This window comes from Gekko japonicus, unplaced genomic scaffold (genome assembly GCF_001447785.1).
Source record: "Gekko japonicus isolate JY-2015 unplaced genomic scaffold, Gekko_japonicus_V1.1 scaffold279, whole genome shotgun sequence".
Lineage (NCBI taxonomy): Eukaryota > Metazoa > Chordata > Lepidosauria > Squamata > Gekkonidae > Gekko > Gekko japonicus.
In genome coordinates this window covers 346,825-370,856 of record NW_015162485.1, presented here as the reverse complement: position 1 = coordinate 370,856, position 24,032 = coordinate 346,825, and the positions used below count along the sequence as shown (strand labels likewise).

The 24,032-nt window shown below is 41.4% G+C and overlaps 1 protein-coding gene across 1 annotated transcript in view; it reads left to right on the top strand.

The window, feature by feature from the left end:
- Window positions 1-24,032, top strand: part of ESRRG (estrogen related receptor gamma) — a 276,236-nt gene that overhangs the window by 80,897 nt on the left and 171,307 nt on the right. Inside the window, exon 3 of the mRNA XM_015405927.1 lies at window positions 6,878-6,994. Within this exon, the coding sequence (XP_015261413.1) occupies window positions 6,878-6,994 (117 nt within the window). The remainder of the gene's footprint in view (window positions 1-6,877; window positions 6,995-24,032) is intronic.

Below are 24,032 nucleotides of genomic sequence, written 5' to 3'. Positions count from 1 at the left end.
GAATGTGGGGAAGGCATCCCCTACCTCTACTGAGGAACTGGCAACTCTAGTCCATATGGATTTGCAAAACTGAAAATATTTTGTATATCAGAATTGTGGTTTTTACATCTGTCTAAGAAACATAGATTATTGTTTGGAGAAAGCCCTTCCATGGTTATAAATTATTGGATTCTATAGGACTTGGTTTAGGTAGTTATGTTAAATAAGACTATCTTTTTTGCCCCATTAATTTCCGTGGCCCCATTAATCATATGCCTAAAAACCTAGCTGAAATTAACATAAACCAGAAATGCTTATATTTGTGCCTGCATCTGTTTGCTAAAAAGATAAATTGAATAGAGCTGTCTTACCTTCCTGTTCCTTTGATTATACAAAGCAAGATAGAGATTGGATGGATGGATGGATGGATGATGGATGGATGGATGGCATCTTAGGGGATGGTTGACAAATAACTGTATGACTGACAACTGCTTGCCTTTGCGAACTTTAACCAGGTAGCTATACAGAAGTACAGATGCTTTGTGAAAAATCAAATGGTGTAGCTCTTGAGAAAATGGAAAACATTTAGTATTTAGCTAAGTATCAACATGGTTTTTAATCCTCCTTTTGCTTCTACTTACTTTGTGAATTTTTCTGTTTATTTATTTTGAAAATTTCTATGCTGCCTTTCCAGTGAATCTGCCAGAAGCAGCTTACAAGCATGATGAAAAGATAAAACAGCTTTAAAGTAATAAAAGTTATTAAAAACCCAGCCAGAGCATAAAAACTGCATAAAGCACGTCACAACTTAAAACAAGTTGCATAATACACTTCTCAAGCTAGAGGCAGATAGTACAAATAATATAAAAATCAACCCTTTAGTTCAAAGCCTGGGTGAAAAATGTTTTTTGCTTGGTGCCTAAAACAGGAGGGTAGGTGCCAAGTGGGCCTCATGGAGAAGGGTATTCCATAGGTTGCCACCCACCTCACCTTTTAAAATAGAGGCACAGAGGGTAAGGCATATGAGGAAAATCTTACCTTCTAACTGGACCTTCAAGCTACAGCATCTTTAGGCTCTCAAAAAAAGTACCAGTACACATAAACCAATACACATGAACACTACTTCTTGGGCTGGTTCTGGACTAATATTCTGGCTCCTCCAAAGGCACAGGCTCCAAGACACAGGCTAAAAGCCCAAAGGCTCTTGTCCTTTGACTCAGGCTGATGAGCTCATGGATCTGGCCATGAGAAGAAAGGTGCAGCTGGCAAAGATGTTCTGCCACTCTTTCCCTCCCTGTTAAAGAGCATCTGATCACCCCCAAACTTTATAGGTACCTGAAGAGAAAGAGGAAAAATCCTCATCAAGATGGTATAGCTGGTAAAGAGGTTCCTCTTTTCAGCTCCTTATATATAAAACTTGGAAAACTTTCATTCCAGACAGCAGGCTTGGTTCACATATGATAATGAACCATGGTTTGGTAGTATGGGAACCAACCTTGCCGTAACATACTTATTCCTCTTCCCCTCCATTTCCTCCTCCCCTTGCATGCTGCAATTCAATTATGACTTACAATTTTGTACAAAGCATCGTTTGAAAGGGAACTGCAAAGCATAGCTTGGTTGGTGTTCAAGAGCAACCTATGCATTGTGCTAAGGAGGTCATAATTAATTGAAGTGCTCAAGGGGATGTGATGGCCAATATTATTTCACCATTAGTTGATTTTGTGGTAGTGTTTTCAGTGGAAGGGTAAGAAACTTTTTATTTTCATTCAGTGTAAGAGTAGGAAAATGTAGATAGGTTTTTTTTAAAAAGTTGTGGCCAGTAGGAGGTCTCCTGCTAGGCTGCTGCTTGACTGCAATCTCGGGAATCAGTAGAGAGAAATGTGGCTGCTAGGGGTGGGCATAAACTGGGAAAATGGAGGTTCATTGGAGGTTTGGGGCTCAGGAACTACGAACCTCTAACAAATTCTTCCATTGCACAAACCAGTTCATGGTTCATTGAGTTTGGCCCACCCAGAAGTGAGCTCTGAAGGCATTTATATGACCTTATATGGGCAGGCCCCACCTGGAAGTGGACTCCGAAGGCCTATAAAAGCCTTCAGAGCTCACTCTTGAGCTGAGTTGGGCTGGCCCGACCCAGAGGTGGGCTCTGAAGGTATTTAAATGCCTTTGGGGCTCACTTGAGTGTGGCCACGGGCTGGTGGTGGGGGGTCTGACTGCATTTAAATGCCTTCGAAGCTCACTCAGTTGGTGCTGTGGGCTGATGGTGGGCTCCAGTGGCATTTAAATGCCGTCGGAGCCCAAGAACATGTCTCCCACAAACCTCACAAACCTCCATGGAAAATGTGGAGGTTCGTGCTCAAACCGGGATTTGTTCGTGAGTTCATGCCCATCCCTAGTGGCTGTGCTGAGAATACCTACTTTGGGATTCTTTAAAACTGAACCCCCTTTCTTCAATCTGCTTGAGAATTAGGAGGTCTTTAGAGTAAAGGGAGGTTCTGTGACCTGTGCAAATTTGGTGCTGTTACCTTTATAAACAACTGCCATAGGTCTTCACATACATTCCCCATTGAAAATAATGATCCTGAACTCTGGAACCACACAAATATAAATCCCAAAACAGTAATGTCCTACCTGAAAATAAGCATATTAGAATGATTTTTTTTCTCAGCATACTCCCCTAGTCTGTACTGTGGTGGATTTTTTTCTTTGGTAAAGCAGTTACTGTTGGTAACTAAATGGAAAAGAGATTCAGGTAGGTAGCTGTGTTGGTCTGAAGCAATAGAACAGTTTGAGTCCAGTGGCAGCTTTAAGACCAAAGTTTAAATCTGGGTATAAGCTTTCATGTGTATCTGATTAAATGTGCCTGCACACGAAAGCTTATACTCAAAATTAAATGTTGCTGGTCTTAAAGCTGCCACTGGACTCAAACCTTGTTTTAAATGCAAAAGAGAGATAAATTGTTTATGTTGTACTTTCCGGGAGGAACCAGGAATTAAGGAATACACCTGCTTCTTGTTTCCTTCCTAGTCAGGCCTCAGCAGAGGGGGATAGCGCTGTAAAGTTCCTTATTCAGATAAACCTTCAAGTTTGTTTTATTAAATGGTTGAAATAGAGTGAACCAGAAGCTTCCTAGATATACTCTGCTTGAATGAGAAGATGAGGACAATGGAAATAGTGTGAGAAAATGGATTTTTGTGTAATGTCCATAATTATTCCCTATGAACATGAACCAGAATATAATATACAAGCAAGGATCCCGCAAGGACTTGCAGGGGTCACTTTATTTCCCCCTATATTCCCTCTATATCCCCCTATATCCTATTCCCTGCCAATAGCTGGCACCTCTCAGGGGAATCGGGGCACACTCAGCATGACATCACTTCCAAGGGAAACCGGGAAGTTTTACCATAGAGTTTCTGGCAATTCTTGTAGTGACTTGACATCACTTCTGGGGTTTCCCTGGAAGTGAAAATCACATCAGTGATTTTCTAAAATATATTTTGGTCCCTCTAGGTGATGTAGTTGTAGTGGGAAGTAGGGGTTGCCAGCAGGAGTTCTCTTACCATAATGAGATACCTGTCAATCCTATATTTATTATTTATTTACTTTACTTTACCCCACCTTTCTCTACAATGGGGACCCAAAGCAACTTAGTTCATTCTCTTCTCCATTTTATCCTCACAACAACTCTGCAAAGTAAGTAAGGCTGAGACTGTGTAACTGGCCTGAGGTCACTCAGTCAACTTCTGTGGCAGAATGGGGATTTGAATGTGGGTCTTCCAAAACCTAGTCTGAAACTCTAACCATTGTCACACTGGGTTTTGTGGGGTGGCTGCTTTTGAGCAGGAGCAAACAGCTGTGCCTAGGTGAGTCATGCAAATTGTGTCTTATCAATTTGCTCAGTGGTTGATGCCAGAACCAGGCCCAATCAGTCCTTCCGCAAAAGCCAAACCAGTCCTGCCCCTTCCTCCTGCTTTTTACTGAAAGAGACCATACCTGGAAAGCTGGCAAAACTATTGTGATAGTTTAGCAACAGCCACTGAGGGCATTTGTTTGTTAAAGCTACAAGCACTACTATCATTATGTGGGGTTTTAACCCCCAATGTTTTTTTCAGGTTTCCCCCCCAGAGAGAGAGAGAGAGAGAGAGAAAGCAAATAGATGGGGAGGGAGGTGGAAGGAAGGAAAGAAGAGAAAGAAAGGAAGGAAGGAAGAGAGAGAGAAAGAAAGGTGGAAAGAAAGAAAATGGAAAGAAAGTAATTAGATGATGAGGGGGAGAGGTGGAAAGAAAGCAACTGTAACTTTAAATGTGTCTTCTAACCCCCTCACACCCTCACGCTGGCTGGTTTAACGAAAGGATTTAAAGAGACAAATGCCTTCTCCAAGCCAGGGGAGGGGGCTTTGAGAACACATTTAAAGTTAAAGTTGCTTTCTTTCTCTGCTCCCCCCCACACCTCAAGCCTACCCAGGGAGGGGAACACTGGCTGGGGAAGGGAAGATCGATCGAGGAGGCATGCCTCCCCTTCGATTCTCCACCCACCCTGCTGGGAGCTGCAGAATATGTGTGAAAGAGCCACATGCGGCTCCCAAGCTGCAGTTTGGCCACCCCTGGTCTGGGGGTTCTTTCCCCCAGGTTTGTAGAAATATCTGTATTGATTATGCAAAACTGAAGGTGATCCTGGATACCCTCTTTAACTATTCAGGCTTGCCACAAACCACCTCATGGATCCAACCTTCCTCTAGAAAGCCTTCCTCCAATTTTGTAGCTCTTCCGTTGCCGTTTAAAGAACCTTCCACCAATGAGGCTGGAGGAAGGTTTCAAACTTTGCACAGTACAGCGGTATAACAGCGTAAACTTGGGCTCCATTTCTGATGTGGCAGGCATCCGTTGAACTAAATGGGGGCTGCTTGTTTTGTCTTTGTGGTAGATTTGGCTGGTTTGTACAGCACAAATTGGTGCAGCACAAATGATTCAAATGCATTTAGTTAGAATGCTAATTTAACAGCACAAATTGGTGCAGCACAAATGATTTAAATGTTTGCCTCAGATGCATTTAGTTGGAATGCTAATTTGGTGCTCTGTTTTTGATGTTCCTGTCTTTTCTGCGCTGCAACATGCTAGACCCCTTTCTCATAAATCCTTAACCATTTTGCAGCAGATATAAGTGGCGTGCATACTATTCCTTGTTGAGTTAGCAGTTGCAGAGCATTTGAGTCTTTGTACAATCCTGCAATCCACTAATGTGATATTTAATGAGGAGACATCAGTCTGGAGAAAGGTAGTCAATATAAATCAGTGTTTACAAAGTGTGATTAACTCTGAAATATTTCATCAATGCTGCAGTCCCAGGCAGACTCTATGCTAATTACTAGAATCTGTGCATGTTTCAGGGGACTTCGGTGGACTCTGAGTGCAGCAAACATGGAGCAGCGAAATTGCAATTATGCCTGGACTGTCTCTGATGACAATTTATGCATTTGGTGTGATGACCTCCCACTTCCCAAGAGAGCAATAAACAGAATGCATTTTCATTAAGATACTAATGCTCTTAATCACAGGGGGAAAGGGTTAGAAAATAACAAAATACCTTTAAAGTGAGATGGGACAACACTGATGGGGAAAGACATTTTTATTAAAAGTCCTTTTCTTTCCAAGAAGAACTATTGCTGTAGCAAACTCCACCGTATTGAATATAGTTGTGACTGTCAATGTGCGTAAAACTGGATGTTCTACTCAGACCAGTGTTTACATTACACAGTGCACTAATTCTGTTTCTCATTTGATGATTAAAAAATTGAACGTATGTGTTTTTCTCCCCCTTAAGCAGAGGTAGGATGTACTTTATGCAATGAGTTAATGAACAAACCCATTCTATGTACTTAAATTTTCACTGTGCTGGCAAGAAGAAAGCAGAGGGCAAGATTTTCCATGTACTTTTATGAATCTGGTCTTTATACTCATCCTGTGAAATACTAGCTTTACACAAGGTCTGTTCTCAGAAATAACCTCCTAACTGGTATCAGTCTCAATTAATATGCATGCAAAGTAAGGAGCAAAGGCTTAGAACAATATTTCCTACATCCTTATTTTTGCTGTCATGAATGTACGGAGTCATACATTCCGAATGCTAATATTTGTCCCGAACCCCCTCTGGAGTGCAGTTGTGCTCCCAGCAAGGGTCAAAATACAGCTGCACTACCTTAATGCTATTGGCAGAGCAGGAGAAATTCCTTTCCTGGTTTCTTCATGGATAGGATTGCCAACCTTCAGGAGAAGCCTGGAGTTCTCCTAGAACTCCAGACTTGGTTTTGTTGTTGTGGTTCAAATCTGTCACCCTATTTTCTCTATGTCACACTAAATAAAACAATTCATGTAATGTGGACATGCAATAAAGGTGCCTGAATTTCCTGGGATGCTGATCTCTTCTGCTACAGTGTTCACATACACGATCAGTTTTCCTGCTCACAAAAAAGGAAGGACAACCAAAAAAGCCTATGATAGGGCTTATGGTATCTACATGTGCAAACTCCATGTGGGACTGAAACTGTACAGGAACTGGGCAATGTTAGGAAAAAAGCTGGATGGATCTAATGCAGTGACTGCTCTTGAAGCAGGCAGAGCCAGTGGACATACTTCGTGCATGCATTTATCATGTCACTGTAAGAATGTACATTAGGACACACAATTATAAGTGCAGTGTTCTTGTTATCTGTTCTAAATAAAAGATGGAAATCATTATGACCATTTATAACTTGACAGTTTTGTAAAAATAATTTAGATCTAGTTACTGTAACTTTTGATTACATATGCTTTCACTCTGTTTTTCCTATGACTAAGAATTACCTGTCAACTAACATTTCTCATTGGCTTCTCTTTCTGAATTCTGAACACCACAGGTAACATAGAATACAGCTGTCCGGCGACAAATGAATGTGAAATCACAAAGCGCAGGCGCAAGTCCTGCCAAGCTTGTCGCTTCATGAAATGTCTAAAAGTCGGCATGCTGAAAGAAGGTAAGGCTGATCTCTTTATGTAACTTTCCACAGCCACTGCTAAGAATTATAAATCAATCTGAACAGATCAACTACTCAGTGTATCCTATTGGATAAAACACCTATGGGTAAAAAAATAAAACATGCTCTACGTTTGTGATGCTCTGATTTTAACCATTTTTCACTACATTATGATTGTTCATTGGATGTATTCACATTGATCATGTATCTAGTTGGCTTTCAGTAGCTGTAAAATATCCTACAGAGATCTCGCTCATAGATTACTTGAATGAAAAAGAATAATAAAAAAGTTCAGTCAAATATACAAAATCTAGAATAAAACTAAAACTCTGAAACAAATAACTAAAACCAACAGCAATCTAAATGCCTTCTTAAACAAAAAGTGATAAAGGAAGTAGTCAGATGGCTTTTCATAAGACTAGTGGTCTTCAACATGTAGGTTAGGACTTGTAGAAACTCCTAGAAGTCTGACATTGGCTTTGCTTCTTTTTGGAAGGCCCAGGCTGCAAATGTCAAACCACCTTGGCTCCCTTTGCACACATACTGAAAGGAACAATTTGCAACTGAGATGTTATCCGTAGTTCTGACACTCGGATCCTGGTGCTCAGCTTCTGTTTTGTCCCATGGTGGTAAGGAAGGAGGGAACACATATAAGATTTAGATGTGCGTCTAGATCATCATGAATCTTTCAGTAAGGTAGATCTTGAAGCTTAACTTTGGCCATTTCCTATAAACGTGGAAAAGAGTGTTAGGAGCTATACATATTTAGGGTTAGGATCTATAAAATTATAAATAAAACAAGTAAACATAGTTTCTTTATACATTGGTGGAAAAGAGTAAATTTCACCTTTTTTCAACTGTTCAGGTGAATCAGATGTCATTATTGCATGTGCCACAGATCTGCTCATATTCAGTGAATTCATATTGAGTTGTCTCAGTAGACAATAATGCATTTTAAGGAATCATTTCAAAGTGGCATTTGCAGTGAAATGCAATTTGATCTTCAGTTCAGAAAGTGAAAAATATACTTTTTTCCTAAGTAACCAGTTTTCTCTCAAGTGCTGTTCCCCAAGGAATACAGGCTGACAGAGAGATGGCAGGAAAAAAAATTAGGCCTATCACACACCTACAGACGTATTCTTATTGGATTGTACTTACTAAGAATAAACCACATTCTGTGTGGCTGCTTTGGCAGACGCTTTGATCCTGTGAGCCAAAGCCTCCTGCCTTTAGTCTTATTCCAGAAAAATTCCTGGCTAATTCATTGGGGATTTTGCTTCACTGAGAAACACAGGACTTGGCCATTTTTATTCTGATGTGGGTAGGATTCTTGCTCGTGGAAAACCTAATTTGTTTCATAGTACAAAAAAACCCTTAATGGATGCTTTTAGATGAACTCAAATATGAAAAGCATGCTTGAATGTGACACCTTTTCAAACAGACTGTGCTGTTTAGCATATTTGGCCTGTTAGAATAGAAACCCGTTGTTAGAGCTCTGACATGTGGCAGCTCTGTTTTTAAATATGGCAAGGATTTTTTATTTTTATTTTTGGCAATCTTCTGTTGGTGAGATCAGTGCATAGCCCTTAGTTTGCAAAAGTGATCAACATGGATCCTTGTCCCGGCCATGACATTGCTGTTCTTGTTTGGTTAAAAAAAATAGTGAGGGAGCCTTCTCTCATTACCTTCAGTATGTATCATCTTGCAGAAAAAGTAGGCCTACTAAATCTATCTTAGCTACTGAAGTGAGTAAATTATTGGGTGAGGAAGCCAGTCACTTGAGTCTGTTTCAATTCTGTGCCTTTCAAGAGAAGACCTTCTCTTGAAACTCTCAAGTGCTGTTTCCAAAAGAATACCTTTCAAGAGAAGATCTCTTTATCTGCCTTACGTTATGAGAATCCTGAAAGTCACTTAGGTATAGTCTCAAAGGCATTTCCACTCATACACACTTACATAAACCATTTTCTGTATCATAAGAACATAAGAGACGCCAATGTTGGATCAGGCCAAAGGCCCATCCAGTCCAACACTCTGTGTCACACAGTGGCCAGAAATACCAGTGCCATCAGGAGGTCCAGCAGTGGGGCCAGGACATTAGAAGCCCTCCCACTGTTGACCCCCCCAAGCACCAAGATGACAGAGCATCACTTGCCCCAGAGTCCCTATCTATACCTTGTGGCTAATAGCCACTGATGGACCTCTGCTGCATATGCTTATCTAATTCCCTTTTGAAGCCGTCCATGCTTGTAGCCACCACCACTTCCTGTGGCAGTGAATTCCTTGTGTTAATCACTCTTTAGGTGAAGAAGTACTTCCTTTTATCCATTCTAACCCGACCGCTCATCCTAGAGCAGGGATCACCAATGTGGAACCCATGGGCACCATGGTGCATGCTGACATCTCTCCTGGTGCCCAGCAAGTGTTTGTAGAAAGTGAACATTGCCGGGGGGGAGGGGGCTTCTGCCACCACAACACAAGGATCTTCACTTGCATGACTGGAGCTGTGGCAACCATTTTGTGACTGACTTTTCTTCCTGCAGCAGCCACTTTGTAGTTCTGCTCACCACACGGCGTCAGAATTCCAGAGGCACCTGCAGGTTCAAAAAGGTTGGGAATCCCTGTCCCAGAGTATGAACTTCCTATCATTGTTTCATTTTATCAGTTATACTTTACAGAAAAGGTCAGATGGATATTAGATATGGGAAGTGTTACAGAGTTCTGCCTAATTATTAAAGTAGAGAGCCACTATGGGGGAAGAAGATTTCTAGAAATATTTTGGTCAGATGTCAAAAGTGTCACATCATAGTTTCTTTCATTAGCTTCCATTCAGATTTCTTTGTTAATTAAGAACCTGTTATTTGACCAGTGAGACATGTTTGCAAGCTTTGGGAGTATTTCTGTGCTAAAGAACTTGCATAAACATATTGATTGTGTTGACATGAGTGTTCATCTTCACTTTTTTTGCCATCAAGTCCCAGCTGACTTACGGTGATCCTGGAGGGATTTCAAGGCAAGAGACTTCAGTGGTTTACCATTGCCTGCCTCTGTGTAGTAACCCTAAATATCCCTGGTGGTTTTCCATCCAAGTACTAACCAGGGCTGACGCTGCTTAGCTTCCGAGATATTACAAGACTGCCCTACCCTGGTCTTCTTCACTAGGCAGTATAAAATCAACATCCTTGCTTCTACAGGCACCTATTCCTAGAGTTGTGGTCCAGCTTTATTACTTGAGTTAACAATGCCATCCTAAGAAGAGAAGTCCATTGATCTCTTAGAAGGGTACAACTATGCTTGGAATGGCATTGTAAGCTTCATCTAGTCCAAAACTGTCATTTCAGTCTAGCACATGCCTCACCAGAATGTCTTTGGCTGAGTTCAGACGGGCAGTTTGCCCCGAGATAGGTGCATGTGAGGAACGTTTCACAACTGGATTAAATGGGCTGTTCACACAAGCACATCTGTCCAGCGTTCCCCACCCGTACTCAACCCGTCTTGTAACGCTTTGCTCCTGAGTTTAAAAGATACCTGATGAAAGTGGTAGCAAACCTTGGAAAGCATGATTATCCCGTGTCCATCCCACACCAACAAAGTGTGAACGCCAAAAGCCGGATATCTCCAGATTACAAAAAAAGAAAGCTGCGCCTTACAGCCGTGCCTCCGGGCCAACAGTGTGAACGCTCCCTTGCGCCTCCTCCCAGTATGCTCCCACATCAGTCGCTGCAGTGTGAATGGGAAAACCCGGAACAGTTTGTTCCGGGTCTTTTTTGCCTTGACTCCCTCCCGCTTCAAACTGGCCATCTGAACTCAACCTTTCTGAAAGTAAATCAAAGAGGGAAAGTTATCATACTGTAAACATATTAGAAACTTTTAAAACGGTGACTTGATCCTGTTTGATAGCAATGGCATTAGCAATTATTAGCAAGTTCTCATTCTTGAGGTGGCTTAGTGTGGATGCACAGTAAGCAACTGTAGATGCCATGTTTCCTTCTTCCATAGTAGAAGTAGTATTTCACTTAATCTTTAAATTATGACTAATTTACATAATGTTGAGTGTATTGTGCTTCAGAAATTGTACTTTTTTTAGTTTCTTCTTTTCTACACTCTTTTCTCATGCTTATGATATAGACAACTTGTGCATTTCTCCCACGGTTGGATTCATTACTTGCTTCTGCACTTGGTATATAACACTCTGTGAGGAAATATGCATGAAATCACTATTGTACATTACAGTTAAAGCCTGAAAATAAGAAATATGACTCAAAGGGTTGCCAACTGGCCCGGATAAAAATGTCCTATCTCTTTAATAGAGGTTTTAGATGCAGAAATGGACAGCAAAAGCTTTTTATGGCACGTAAGTAAATAACATTCTCTGGTAAACAACATGCAATTAAGTCTCTGTTAAAGGGCATTTTTTCTAGGCTAGTTGACAGCCCTACACACTTTCTGCTTCTTTGGGATGTACAAAATTGCCCTTAATTTGACTTTTCTGATCTTCATTTCTTGAATCCAAGGGCTTCTCTCACATAGAAATTTAGAGCTGCACTAACCTTTTTGTCCCAGTTCTACAACACAGTGGAGCAGGCTCTGTGTAACTGGCCCTAATTTACAAGTTAGGCAAGTTAGGGAAGTATTTGCCTGTTAGTATTTGTGTTTGGCCACTAGGTTAAATGTTGATGGGAAATGCTAAAATGTCTAAAATGTGGGATCTGTTCTGTCTCTAATTAATATGACCTAACCATGATTCTTAGGGACCAATATCAGAGGCTAACAGAAGATGTCACCCTTATTCCTTATTCAGTCTTCCAGCTGCAAGTTGTGATTGTGCTTTTTTAAAACTTGGAACTAGATCATAGTAACACATCATATTGCTTAGGTTTTATTTGACAACAATAACTTACAGAAGTTTGGTGATGGAATATGGTCTAGGATCTGTGACATAGAGCCAATCTTTGTAATTTCCCCTGTACACCAGTGATTTGAAAAACTGATTATAATTTCTCCTTTAAAATTAGATGTAGTTTATTCCTTGCCCCCTCCCACTATCTTTGGCACATTGTGTCTCAAACATGGTTTTATGCATAGGCAAGAATTGTAATCCCATGTCAGATCATGCTGGAGCAAATCTATTCAAATACAAACCTGTTCAATTCAATTACAAGTCGGTAATAACATTTACTGTTGCAGCTTTCCAGTTGGCCACAGCAGTCGCTACATGCTGATGGCTCAGTATGCTTAAAAATTGACAGCTCAAATCAATTTAGTAATAAAAGTTACTTGCTAGACATGATATAAAATAAAGTTTTAACCTCATATCTCTTGCTGAATCTTATACTGAACTGTCAACATGCTTCTTCTGTAAACAGTTTTACAAAAGCTGCTGTAAAATACCAAGAACGTAAAAACCCCTGTTGAATCAAATGAAAAGGTCCACCTAGCCCATTATCCAGTTTTCAGTATGAGCCAGCCAGATAGCCCTTTGAAGTACTAGTCTTTGAAAGCACTTCTGACCTTTCCAGAAGGCAATTCCCAGTACAGAATAAAATCTTGGGCATGTGTGTTCACATGCATGCTTTCTCTTCTCATCATACAGATAATAAATACATTGTGTATGGTCATTGCATATCATTACAACTCTACAAGCGGGGCACATAGCTCTCACATTCTTTCTCTAAGGAGCTCATGGAAGCATGTTTATAATGTAGATGAAAAAAGTGCAAGAGATAAGCCACTATTCTTGTAGAAGTGCTCCTGATAGCAAATTAGGAAGAGAAGCATTATTAAGAAGGCATAAACTTTGCTTTTTGGTGTTGGTCCTGTCTGAGTTAGACAGAGGGACAAATAATTGAGGGACAAATGTCCCTATACAAATAAGGGAGTAACCTGCAGTTATTAGGATGCAACAGGTGCTTGCTGAATATAGCCTTGCTCCTCAAAACACTTGTCCTTGTTGATGGAGCCACCAACAACAACAATGCTTAGAGAATCAGGCTGGCTGCATGTGGTTAGAAAGCCTTCTCTTTACCACTGTTGCTATGCACTGTTCACTTCCAGTTTTTCCTCTAGCTTAGTAATGGCCAAGGTATTTCCTGTGTATTAGCATCTATGCATCTACAGTTGCTGTCTTTAATTACTTATGCTCTGCTGTCATTTGAAATTCTTGAGATCTCGTTTAGTGGCTGGCCAGACTCGTTTGTTATCTGAGGAGCTGATGCTTGTTCACTAATTGGATAGTGTACCATAAGTTCATTTGATAATCAATCAGCACTGAGACAGGAGAGAAATAGCTTTGTTTTTGTTTATTTCTCAGTCCCTTGCAAGTCAACATCAAGCACTCTGTAACTGATTAAAATGCACAGGATAACAATATGTGGGCTTTGCTATTCAGTTCCAAATGGAAGATTTTCCAGTGATATAAAAAATGAACAACCATTAATTCTTTTGTCAATACAATTCCAGTGCCATTTTTTTTTTACTCAGGTTAACTAAATTACTGAAGTATACCTGTTAACTATTTAGATCTATTATTTGCAATGCCTTCCTGCAGGAATTATGTAATGTACATTGTATATTTTGTTAGAAAATGAATCATCATTAAGATGATATTTTAGAGCATCTTTCACATCAAACTGTGTAATCCTAAACAGAGTTACATCCTTTAAGCCTGTTGACTTCACAGTGAGTTTAGAGGGATGTAAGTCTCCTTAAGACAGCACTATTACTTTTCTTGGCTTTTCATGAATCTCTCCCATTAGTGGTATTTTAAGCAGCTGATTGAATGCGTTGGAATTCACATTTGGGGTCCAGTGATGCTGACTTTACTTAAGCAAGCCACTCCAGAATCTTACACTTAGAATGTTTCTGATCAGGTCTAAACATGCCTACACTCGTAACTGTAATTACTCTGGCTTTGCAACAATCCTCTTAAAAACAGCACTTTAAAACTTCTCTTGCACTACAATGTCAAATATCCAGGCATTCATTATAACCATGGGGTTTGCACTGAGAATTTATAGCATCAGTGTTTGTGTTCTAGATGTATTGAAGCACAGGAGTGAGTCCTGGCTCCTGCCCCACTCCATATAATTTAGGCTATTTTGTTTCAGACAAAAGCCTTAATGATTAAAGTATAGTATTGAATCGAATTGTGCCTGCTGGTTTTCTTCTGTGTGCATTTGGTATAACCTGTGAACTATCCAATAGTAAAGGCCCTACACTGGCCTACATTCCCAGGTGTGCAGTTAAAGCTTATGCAATATATATTTGCAACATGCAGTTCTGTTCATAAGTTATTCTGAAATCTCATAGAGATAGAGATGGAGCCAAAGTATGGTTTGCCACAATAGGAATTTGCCTGGTTTTCAAAAAACCCTTCCTTCTCATGTCTTCTTAGTAATTTGTGCTTCCTACATACACTAGGATGGCAAACTGTGGTTTCTCCTTGAATAAGCACAGGGCTCATTCATGTAGCACACATGTACTGTGCAAACTATGCTGTAGTGTAGTCCTCTATAGTAGGGGTAAACTTATGGCCCACGGGCCACAACTGGCCTGCCCACAGCTTTAATCTGTCCCCACTACTTCTCAGCAGCATTTAAAGGATCCCTTTAAATGCTATTGGGAAGAAGTGGGGGAGGCCTCACGCAGCTGCACTCCAAGCAGTGGATTTGCAGCTTGGAATGCAGGTGTACAGCTCCCACTTTTCTCAACAGCATCAGTTATCAGAGAAATACATGAGCATATATCCTGTTCAATAAAGTGTAGTGTGTATTCAGGCCATAAGTAAAGGCATACATAGAATGTGCTACAAAATATATTTAGGCATACTCTCAAAAACAGTAAGCATAAGCAACCTCAGACTTCATACATAAAATTGTGTTATCACTTTCTATGAGGCCATGGGTGGAAAAGCTTATTTAATACCATTCTTCATAGCAGAATCTCCTTTGTGAAGGGCCTGTGCATAATAGATTGCCAAGGTAAATTTCTTTCACAGTCTAATACCATTATGTTGCCAAGCAGAAAACAGAAGTCATTGTGTGAGGAAAGGTAAGTCATGACTGTCTTAAACTGGGAAGAAGCAAAGCCACAAACCTTTTAAGGGTGTTCAAGCACAAACATTTCTAAATGGATAAGTCAAACATTTTTTTTCTTCATGATATTTCTTGTGCTCTGTTTTGTAGTATTATACCCCAGCTGTGTATAAGTTCAATGCAAAATGTTAAAGAATATGGATTCATCTTATTGAATATATTCTTAGGCTACATCTTTTCCTAAGGTTCCAATAGCTGCTCAGATGCTTTGGTTTCAAGCACAGGTATTGCATATGTGGATCATGGATGGAATTGATCTGTGGTTTGATTTCCATTCCTTTTGAGATAACAGAAGCTAGTTATCAAATTATAACCCAACAGACATAGTCTTGCAATGAAACTGTAAACTGGAAAAACCAAATTCAGATAATCAAGCCTTAAATTCTATATCCCAGAATGACCTGTATCCTCCTGATGCATGTCATATAACTGGAGGGAAAGAAAATGATTAAGTAGCAACACACATTGCTGAAGTATTGCAAGAATTTGTTTTACCTGATATCCTGACTGGACTTGAAATGACTACTGATGAAGGTTAAAGCAGAAAGTGACAAAGCAGGATTACAGCTGAACATCAAGAAGACAAAAGTAATGACTGCTAGGGAATTACAAAACTTTAAGGCTGACAGTGAGGAAATTGAAATTGCTCAAGATTTTCTATGCTTGGCACTATCATCAACAAAAAGGGAGACTGCTCTAGTCTCAAGACATCAGAAGGAGATTGAAACTGGGAGGAGCAGCCATGAAGGAGCTAGAAAAGATCCTTAAGAATAAGAATGTGTTGCAGCTGACCAAGATCAAGTTGATTCATGCCATAGTATCCTCCATTACTATATGTGAGATTGAAAGTTGGTGTGAAGAAAGCTGACATGAAGAAAGTAGATTCCTTTGAAATGTGGTTAGGGTTGCCAGGTCCGGGTTGGAAAATACCTGGAGACTTTGGGGGTGGATCCGGGAGAGGGTGGGGTTTGGGGAGGGGAGGGGCCTCAGCATGGTACAATGCAATAGAGTCTACCCTTCAAAGTAGCCATTTTCTCCAGGTGAGCTGATCTCTGTCAGCTGGGGATCAGCTGGAGGCTGGCAACCCTAAATGTGGTATTGGAGGAGAGTTTTACAGATACAGTGGACTGGCAAAAAGACAAATAAGTGGGTTCTAGACCAAATCAAGGCTGAACTCTCCCTAGAAGCTAAAGTCACCTGAGGCTATAATACTTTGATCACATTGTGAGAAGACAAGAGTCACTGGAAAAACCAATAGTGCTAGGGAGGAAAAGACAAAGACCCAACATGAGATGGATTGACTCAATCTAGGAAGTCACAGCCTTAAATTTGCAGGACCTGAGAATGGCAGCTAACAATCGGACTATTGATAGGATGTCTTGGAGGACATTGATGGCACTTAACACACACATGTGACTTGATAGCACTTAACACACACATACAGTATCTGAAACAACTTATGTGAAAGTATTCCATTTGAAATGAAATGCTAGTGTAACCCATCAAAATCTATAAATAGGGGGCAGGAAAGTGTATAATGTCTCCAGTGTAATTCTGCCACATAAAAGGTAAAGGTAAATGTTCCCTTGCTCGAAAGCCAGTCGAGTCCGACTCTAGGGTTGCGGTGCTCATCTCCGTTTCAAAGCTGAAGAGCCAGCGCTGTCCGAAGACGTTTCCATGGTCATGTGGCCGACATAACTAAACACCAAGGCACGTGGAACGCTGTTACCTTCCCACCAAAGTGGTACCTGTTTATCTACTTGCACTTTCTTGCTTTCGAACTTGGCAGGAGCTGGAACCAGAGATGGGAGCTCACTCCGTCATGCGGCACACTCGGGGCTCGAACTGCTGAACTACCGACCTTCCACAGCCTGCAGTTCAGCGTCTTAACTACTTGAGCCACTGCAGCTCCTAATTCTGCCATATACTGTGGATTAATTTTCTTTTTCTCCTAGAATTAGGAGTGGTACTGTCTATGGACGAAAAGTCTTCCTGAAACTATACAACAGTTGGAAGTCCATCATTTTTAATTAACCAAAGTACTTTGGCCTTACTTTGACTTATAAACATCCCTGTTTGTCAGGCTCAGGCTAAAATAAAAATTAGCATTTTTGTCTTACTAGGAAAAAATATTCCTATAAAAATATTCAGTAGATTTACCCCAAGGGAGGGGGTAAAGGGTGAATGTCTGCTTAGGCACCAGAAATACAGTGACAGGCATGTAAAGTGATAACTAAGAAGGAGTCAGAGACATGCCCACGGGATGTAGGGTTCAGTTTGATGTGGCATCTTTCCTACAAGCCTCAAAACAAAATAGCTGCCTTTTGCCCTTTCTCCTTGGCACCCATGCACATTTGTCTCAGAATGCCTTGGTTTAATTTAAAGCTGATCTGTGTTACATTTGTAAAAGCGCTACTTTGTAAATGATTTCATCAGTTGTATTTTTGTCTCAGCTGCTGTATTTGGCAGTAGGGTTGATATCTTATTTATGTAAGATGTTGACAGTTCTTGGTCTTGCATAAAGAGATTTTTTTTTAAAAAAAAAAAGATATTCTAGGGGCAGGGAGGTCAGATGTTCTGATTTAATTTCCCCCCTGAATTTTGGTGTTCTGCTCAACTGCTGACACAAATTTAAGCCAACAAAGTATGGACCAGATTTTTTTTCTCCCAACATGAATTCCTGCCTAAGTAACATTAAACCTCTGGCATCAAGGAGTGTTCACATAATGTTTGAATAGACAAACCTTTGTGGGCTTGGCACCAGACATGCTGGAAGTCGAAGAACTCCACATGACCTCCTCAATCAATCAAAGCAGACAGGGTATCAAGAAATACTAAAATTACAAGCTGTAAATATCACACGTATGATCTCATACAGGGCTGTCCCTCAGCTAGTCCCTGTGTATCAAACTCTGCCTTACTATAGAAACAGTTCTAAGCAACACTTCATTGGGCCAGTTACGAACCAGGCCACGCCCCCCTGGTTTAGCCTATGATATTCTTTTGGTCAGCTGCTTGGGGTTTCTGCCAGTCTGCAGCATCTGTCATTTTCCACCGTCTGGGATACTCTTTGTCTGAGCCAGCTGATGATTTTATTTGCAGTCTGCAACATGACTTTCATGTTCAGGAGCCGACTATGTTAAAATCGGAATAAGTGACCAATATGTTTCTCATCTGAGTGCACTTAACAGCAGTCAGATTAGCGTTGATAGTTTTCTTTCGTGCCAGATAAACAAAAATAGAGCATGCCTAATGTGATGAAAAGTGGGAGCTGTGCAAATCCAATTTGAAATCTGGTTGTTTTAGCTTAGAAAATGTTTTCATGGTCTTGTTAGTCGTTACAAAGAGACCTGGCTGCATTTTGAGCATGGAACACATGCCCCTATCAGTACGAACACCAAATTCTCAAGTCTGAACTAAGAAAGAAAGTACTGGATTAAAAAACATGGTTTTATACCCACCAGCTATTTAAGAGTCATGACCTTTTACAATTGTTTGCATGCAATTGCCCATAACTAGCACTCATCAGTTTACAATCACTCCCGTAGTCAATTTATTTATTATTTATTTAATTCATTTATACCGTGCCTGTCTCCCCAAAAGGGATTCAAAGCAGTTTACATCTTTCTCCTTTCCTCCATTTTATCGTCACAGCAGCCCTGTGGTGTAGGTTAGTTTGAGAGTGTGACTGGCCCAAGGTCACACAGCAAGCTTCCATGGCATGAGCAGGGATTCAGACTTGAATCTTCCAGATCTGAATCTGACCCTCTTAACCACTACACCATACTGGCTCTCCAGCATGGCTGGCTCTCTCTACTCAATCCCTCCCTCTCTAGTCAGTCCCTCTAATCCCTCCCTCCCTCCCTTCTCTAAATATTTGTGTACATTTGAACTACTGGGTGTGGGGGAAAGATCTGACATTGATTTATTTTTATTTCTACTTTTATTGAGTGTACATAAGAAGCAAAACAAACCCTATCCCCCTCCACATGCTCCCTAGAAACTACAGGTGGAATGTCCTGGTCTGGAGGGCAGCAGAAGTTGAAAGCTGCTTATCAACGTAGGGGGGGGGAGTAGGAAAATCAGGATAGCTTATAAAACATATATGAATATGTGGTTTTGTGTGTATGGGTGTTGTTTTGTGTTTCAGTCTCATTAGCTTTCAGGCTGTGATTGTGGAGCAACAAGAACATGAAAATCAGGTGACTGGTTCGGCTTGGTGAAAAATCTTTCTCAGGGGCTACAGACTGGGGAAGCTGTGAGCTCCATAAGCAAGAAGGCATGGGAAGCAGTGGGTCTGACTGAATAGTTGGGTCAAGGAAGCAGGGAAAGATAGAGAAGAAAATTATACAAGGAGTAGGAACAGGAGGATTCATGTACTTCTTACATTGATGCCTCCTAAAATCTTGGTCATATTTGAACCTGCTGCTTTAAAACGTTGAAAAAGAAAACCTCTCTGGAATTTGTCTGCCATTGTGGATTATAGAAACATAAGAGACGCCGATGTTGGATCAGGCCAAAGGCCCATCCAGTCCAACACTCTGTATCACACAGTGGCCAGAAATACCAGTGCCATCAGGAGGTCCACCAGTGGGGCCAGGACATTAGAAGCCCTCCCACTGTTGACCCCCCCAAGCACCAAGATGACAGAGCATCACTTGTCCCAGAGCCCCTATCTATACCTTATGGCTAATAGCCACTGATGGACCTCTTCTCCGTATGCTTATCTAATTCCCTTTTGAAGCCGTCCATGCTTGTAGCTGCCAAGTGTTAATCACTCTGTGTGTGTGTGCCTGCAGTTTCATAGTGGGGTCTTGGAGGCAGGGAAGTCTGGGACCAGGATGCAGGGGACAGGAAAGGACATTGCTCTTGGGGACTGATAGGGAGATGATGGGAAATAGAAGGTGGGAGGAGAGTAAGCAGGAGGTCTTAGTTGGGAGGATGGAGGGTCAACACTGAGGAGCAGGAGGCGGGGAGGAGCTAAGGATTGGAAACTATATTTCCCCTCCCCGTGAGCTCTCACAGCCACAATCATCCAGAAAAGGACAAATTTTAACATCGGCCATGTAAAATAGTGCGGCAGATCAACCGTGCTATTGTAAACACAATTAAATTAAGTGAATGGCTTAGAAGAAAGTAAGTCTGCTTAGGATAGCACTGTTAGAAGCCTGAGAAGTCTGATATGGTTGATAGGGTTTGGAGGCTTGGATTTGGGACACCTAGCTTTGAATCCCTTCTCAGCCTAACCTTCTTCACAGGGTAGTTGTGAAGGTAAAATGGGTGGTGGACTATGTACGCTCCTATGGGCTCCCTAGAGAATGGTTGGGATAAAATCAATAGCTCAATATCTTGCTGAATCCTGTAATACTTCATAGATGTAACTCACATTCCTGCAACAGTATATTAGTTGTTTACTGCTGTGTGAGTTGAACTGCATTTTAGGATGTGCCTCAATTCTGTCTCATAAATGCATGATGGGCATCTGTAAGAAGCGGGACTTTTCCAGTGGGTGCCCTGACACTGTGAACAAACTCCCCAGTGGTATGATCTGTTGTCTCCCACCTTGCTTGCTTCTTTCCAGGGGCAGGTAAATATTGTACTTTCACCAGACATTACAAATCTGATGTTTATTAATAAGCTCTACATTGGAACTTTCTGCAGGTTTTTTTCCCCTGGTGCTGTTCTGATTTTGTGACCGTTTTTGTTAATTACTGTTGCAAACCTCTTTGAGTGCTTAAACTGTGAAGTGATGTAGAGGTTTTGCAAAATAAATATTTTTAATGCAAAGATAATGCACAAACTTATGTATAAAAGAGAATCTTCTTGCCGGCATGTATTTTGTGAGTTGTTTGTAAACTGGTAGATGGCCATGCACAGGGTATCCTGTCAAAAAGCCTCCAGCTGGTCAGCAGGTTTCCCTACTTCTGTCATTGTCCATTTTTGATCCCTGGTTGTTTAACTGTTCCTTATTTTTCTATGACATGCCAGTATGCTTGATAGTTATGAAATTATTATGCTTCCAGTTTTAAAACTTGTGGACCAGGGATAAATGCGGAAGAAAAATTAACCCGCAGCAAGAATGGTGGGGATGTATATTCCACAATATTAATGTAGCTTTTGCCCTCTCTTACTTATAATTCTGTTGGAACACTTCCAAGATTACGTAACTATTGTTCTCATTTACACCTCTGATAAAACAGAAAGTTGACTGATGAGCTGTGAATATGATTATGCCTGCGCACTAGGGTGAGAATATTATTTTTTCATTCTTGAGTTGCACATGGGATAATCCCCCATTTTAAAAACAATAATGGTGGTTGGGGGAACTTGTCTACAAGTACGTACCTTTGTGCAATGTGTATGTGTGTGGAGATATATGTCCGTGTCTTTGTATTACATGTACCATATGCAAATTATGTTAGAGTTGCATCTCTTAGGCAGCAAGAAATGCTACAGTGCCATTGAATGAGGAGAGATTTTACTCATTGCTGGAGGTTCCCCCCCTTCTCTCCTTTTCAGCTTCATGTATAGCAAGTGGAACAGAATGCTGATGAGAAATCATTTCCTATAAGCATCCCATTCTCTCGGCTGTCTTCTTTATTGGATGGGAGGAGTATTCATTTTTTTAGTTCTCACACTGAGGGCAGAAATACCCTCTCTTTGTAATATTATACTTTAGTCTGCTTGACCCTGTTCCCTCCAGGACATCTCTTTGGTGATGCTGAATCCTATCTGGATAGTTGAGATGTTTCAGTAACATCTCATCTCTAATTAAAATACTTGTTATGAAAGGTTCTTAAGTACAGCAGCTTAATGAAGTTAAAAAATGCATTTGGATGCAGACTGTGAAACTTCAATTGCTGGAGTTACTCTCCGGGGAGAATTTGCAGTCAGAAGACATTTCGAATTGCTAGCTATCTATCCTATTTTGCTCCTATTTATTTCTCTAATTTCCTTCTTTTTTATAATGCTAGTCAACTGGAATGAGTGCTTCCCCTGCAGCTTTCTCCCTCCTCTCCACTTATTTTACATGGATTGGACTGTGACACGTGCTTGGCAAAGTGGCTTCTTGGGAATTTGAAAGTCTTTGAATGTGTTATCTGATTAAAGGGATGTGTGTGTCTTTAATTCTCATCTGCAGTGCCACCTTTGACCCTATCAGTTGAAGCAGAGAGGAGAGTCAGCAAGGTCCCCGATTCAACCCAAATAACCTGAAATGTTTAACCCTTTTGTAGAACACAAACTTGGGGCCTCGCATGCAGTCTGAAGTGATACAACCCAGAAAGAGGTTTGCCACTCACTTGCTGCTTGTGAGAACCAGGTCTTCTCACAGGAGGCAATCATTTTCCTTAAAGGAAAGCTTTGTGCTGATAAAATAGGATTAGAAATGCAGGAATCCTAGGTTCTATTCCAGTAATTAACTGAGCAGGACAAACCAAATTGTAAGTAAATCATCATGCAGATTTGGCTGTGATATCTGCATTTTCATTTACTGCGGATGCAGACATAATACATACAATTGTTCCTTTATTTATACATCTAATTCTCAACAGTCCCCTCCATGTGTGGATACTTTCCACAGATAGGGGGCACACTCTCCCCCAATAGGTTTTTCTACAGACACAGGGGACTCTGTGGGTCTGTATTCCCCCCAATACCTTTTGAAATGCCCACTGCAGGGATCTACTCCAGGCTCTGCCACATTGACAGTGAGAGAGAGAGACTGGCTGATAGCCAGAGGGAGACAGAGAGGGGAGGAAGCAAAAGGCAGAACTGGAGCTTGGATTGGGGAGGATTCCTTCTGTGGTATGAATGCCTAAATAGCAGGGGGGTTGGAGCCAGGTCTGGGACTAGGATTGCCTGCTCCAGGTTGGGAAATTCATGGCAATTCTATGGTGAAGTCTGAGGAGTGCAGAGTTTGGGGAGAGGCCTCAGCTGGATAGAATGCCACAGAGTCCACCCATTATCTCCAGGGGGACAGATCTTTGTTGTCTGGAGTTCAGTTGCCATTCTGGGGGGTCCCACCTGGAGGCTGGCAAACCTAGGCCTAGCAGCATCCTCTGGGTGACTTGATACCACCTGACTTGCATGATTCAACTGGGCCTGGCTGCTTGCTACTGTTTAACAGCAGCCACCCTATGAAAGCCAGTGTAGTATAATGGTCAGTGCTTCAAAGTAGGGTTTGTAAGACCCAGGTTTAGATCCCCATCTTGCTGTGGAAGCTCACTGTGTGGTTTTGGACCAGTCACGTACTCTCAGCCTAACCTACCTCATAGGGTTATTGTGAGGACAAAAAGAAGGACAGAATAATGTAAACTGCTTTAGTCCTCACTGTGGAGAAAGATCATTCTTTTCCTCAGTAGAAGCTGCAGGGGAAAAGGAGATGGAAAGGGACAGATAAAGATAGGTTGGTTGTTGGGTGGGAAGGAGATAGGGATGCCAACTCCAGGTTGGGAAATTCCTGGATATTTGAGGGATGGAGCCTGGGGATGGTGGGGATTGAGGCAGGGAGAGACTTCAGACAGATATAATGCCATTGACTCCGCCCTCCAAGGCAGTCATTTCCTCCAGGGGAACTAATGTTGCCAACCTCCAAATGAAGGCTGGAGATCTTCTGGAATTGCAACTGATCTCCAGATGACAAAGATCAGTTCCCCCGGAGAAAATGGCTGCTTTGAAGGGTGGAGTTTATCAAACCTCATCTTCCAAAGGCTCCACTCCCACATCTCCAGGAATGTCCCAACATGGAGCTGGCAACCCTAAGAAGAACTAATCTCTGTATTTGGGCAATTTGTTGTGATTCCCGGAGAGTGGCTGCTGCCAGTGCTGCTGTGGGGAGGGGGAAATAGGTGGGAGGCCAGGAGAGTGACAGGGGCGGTGGGGGAAGAAAAGAAGTGACAGGCATGGAGGAGAGAGAGAGAAGAGGGGTGGCAGGAAGGAGAAAGAGT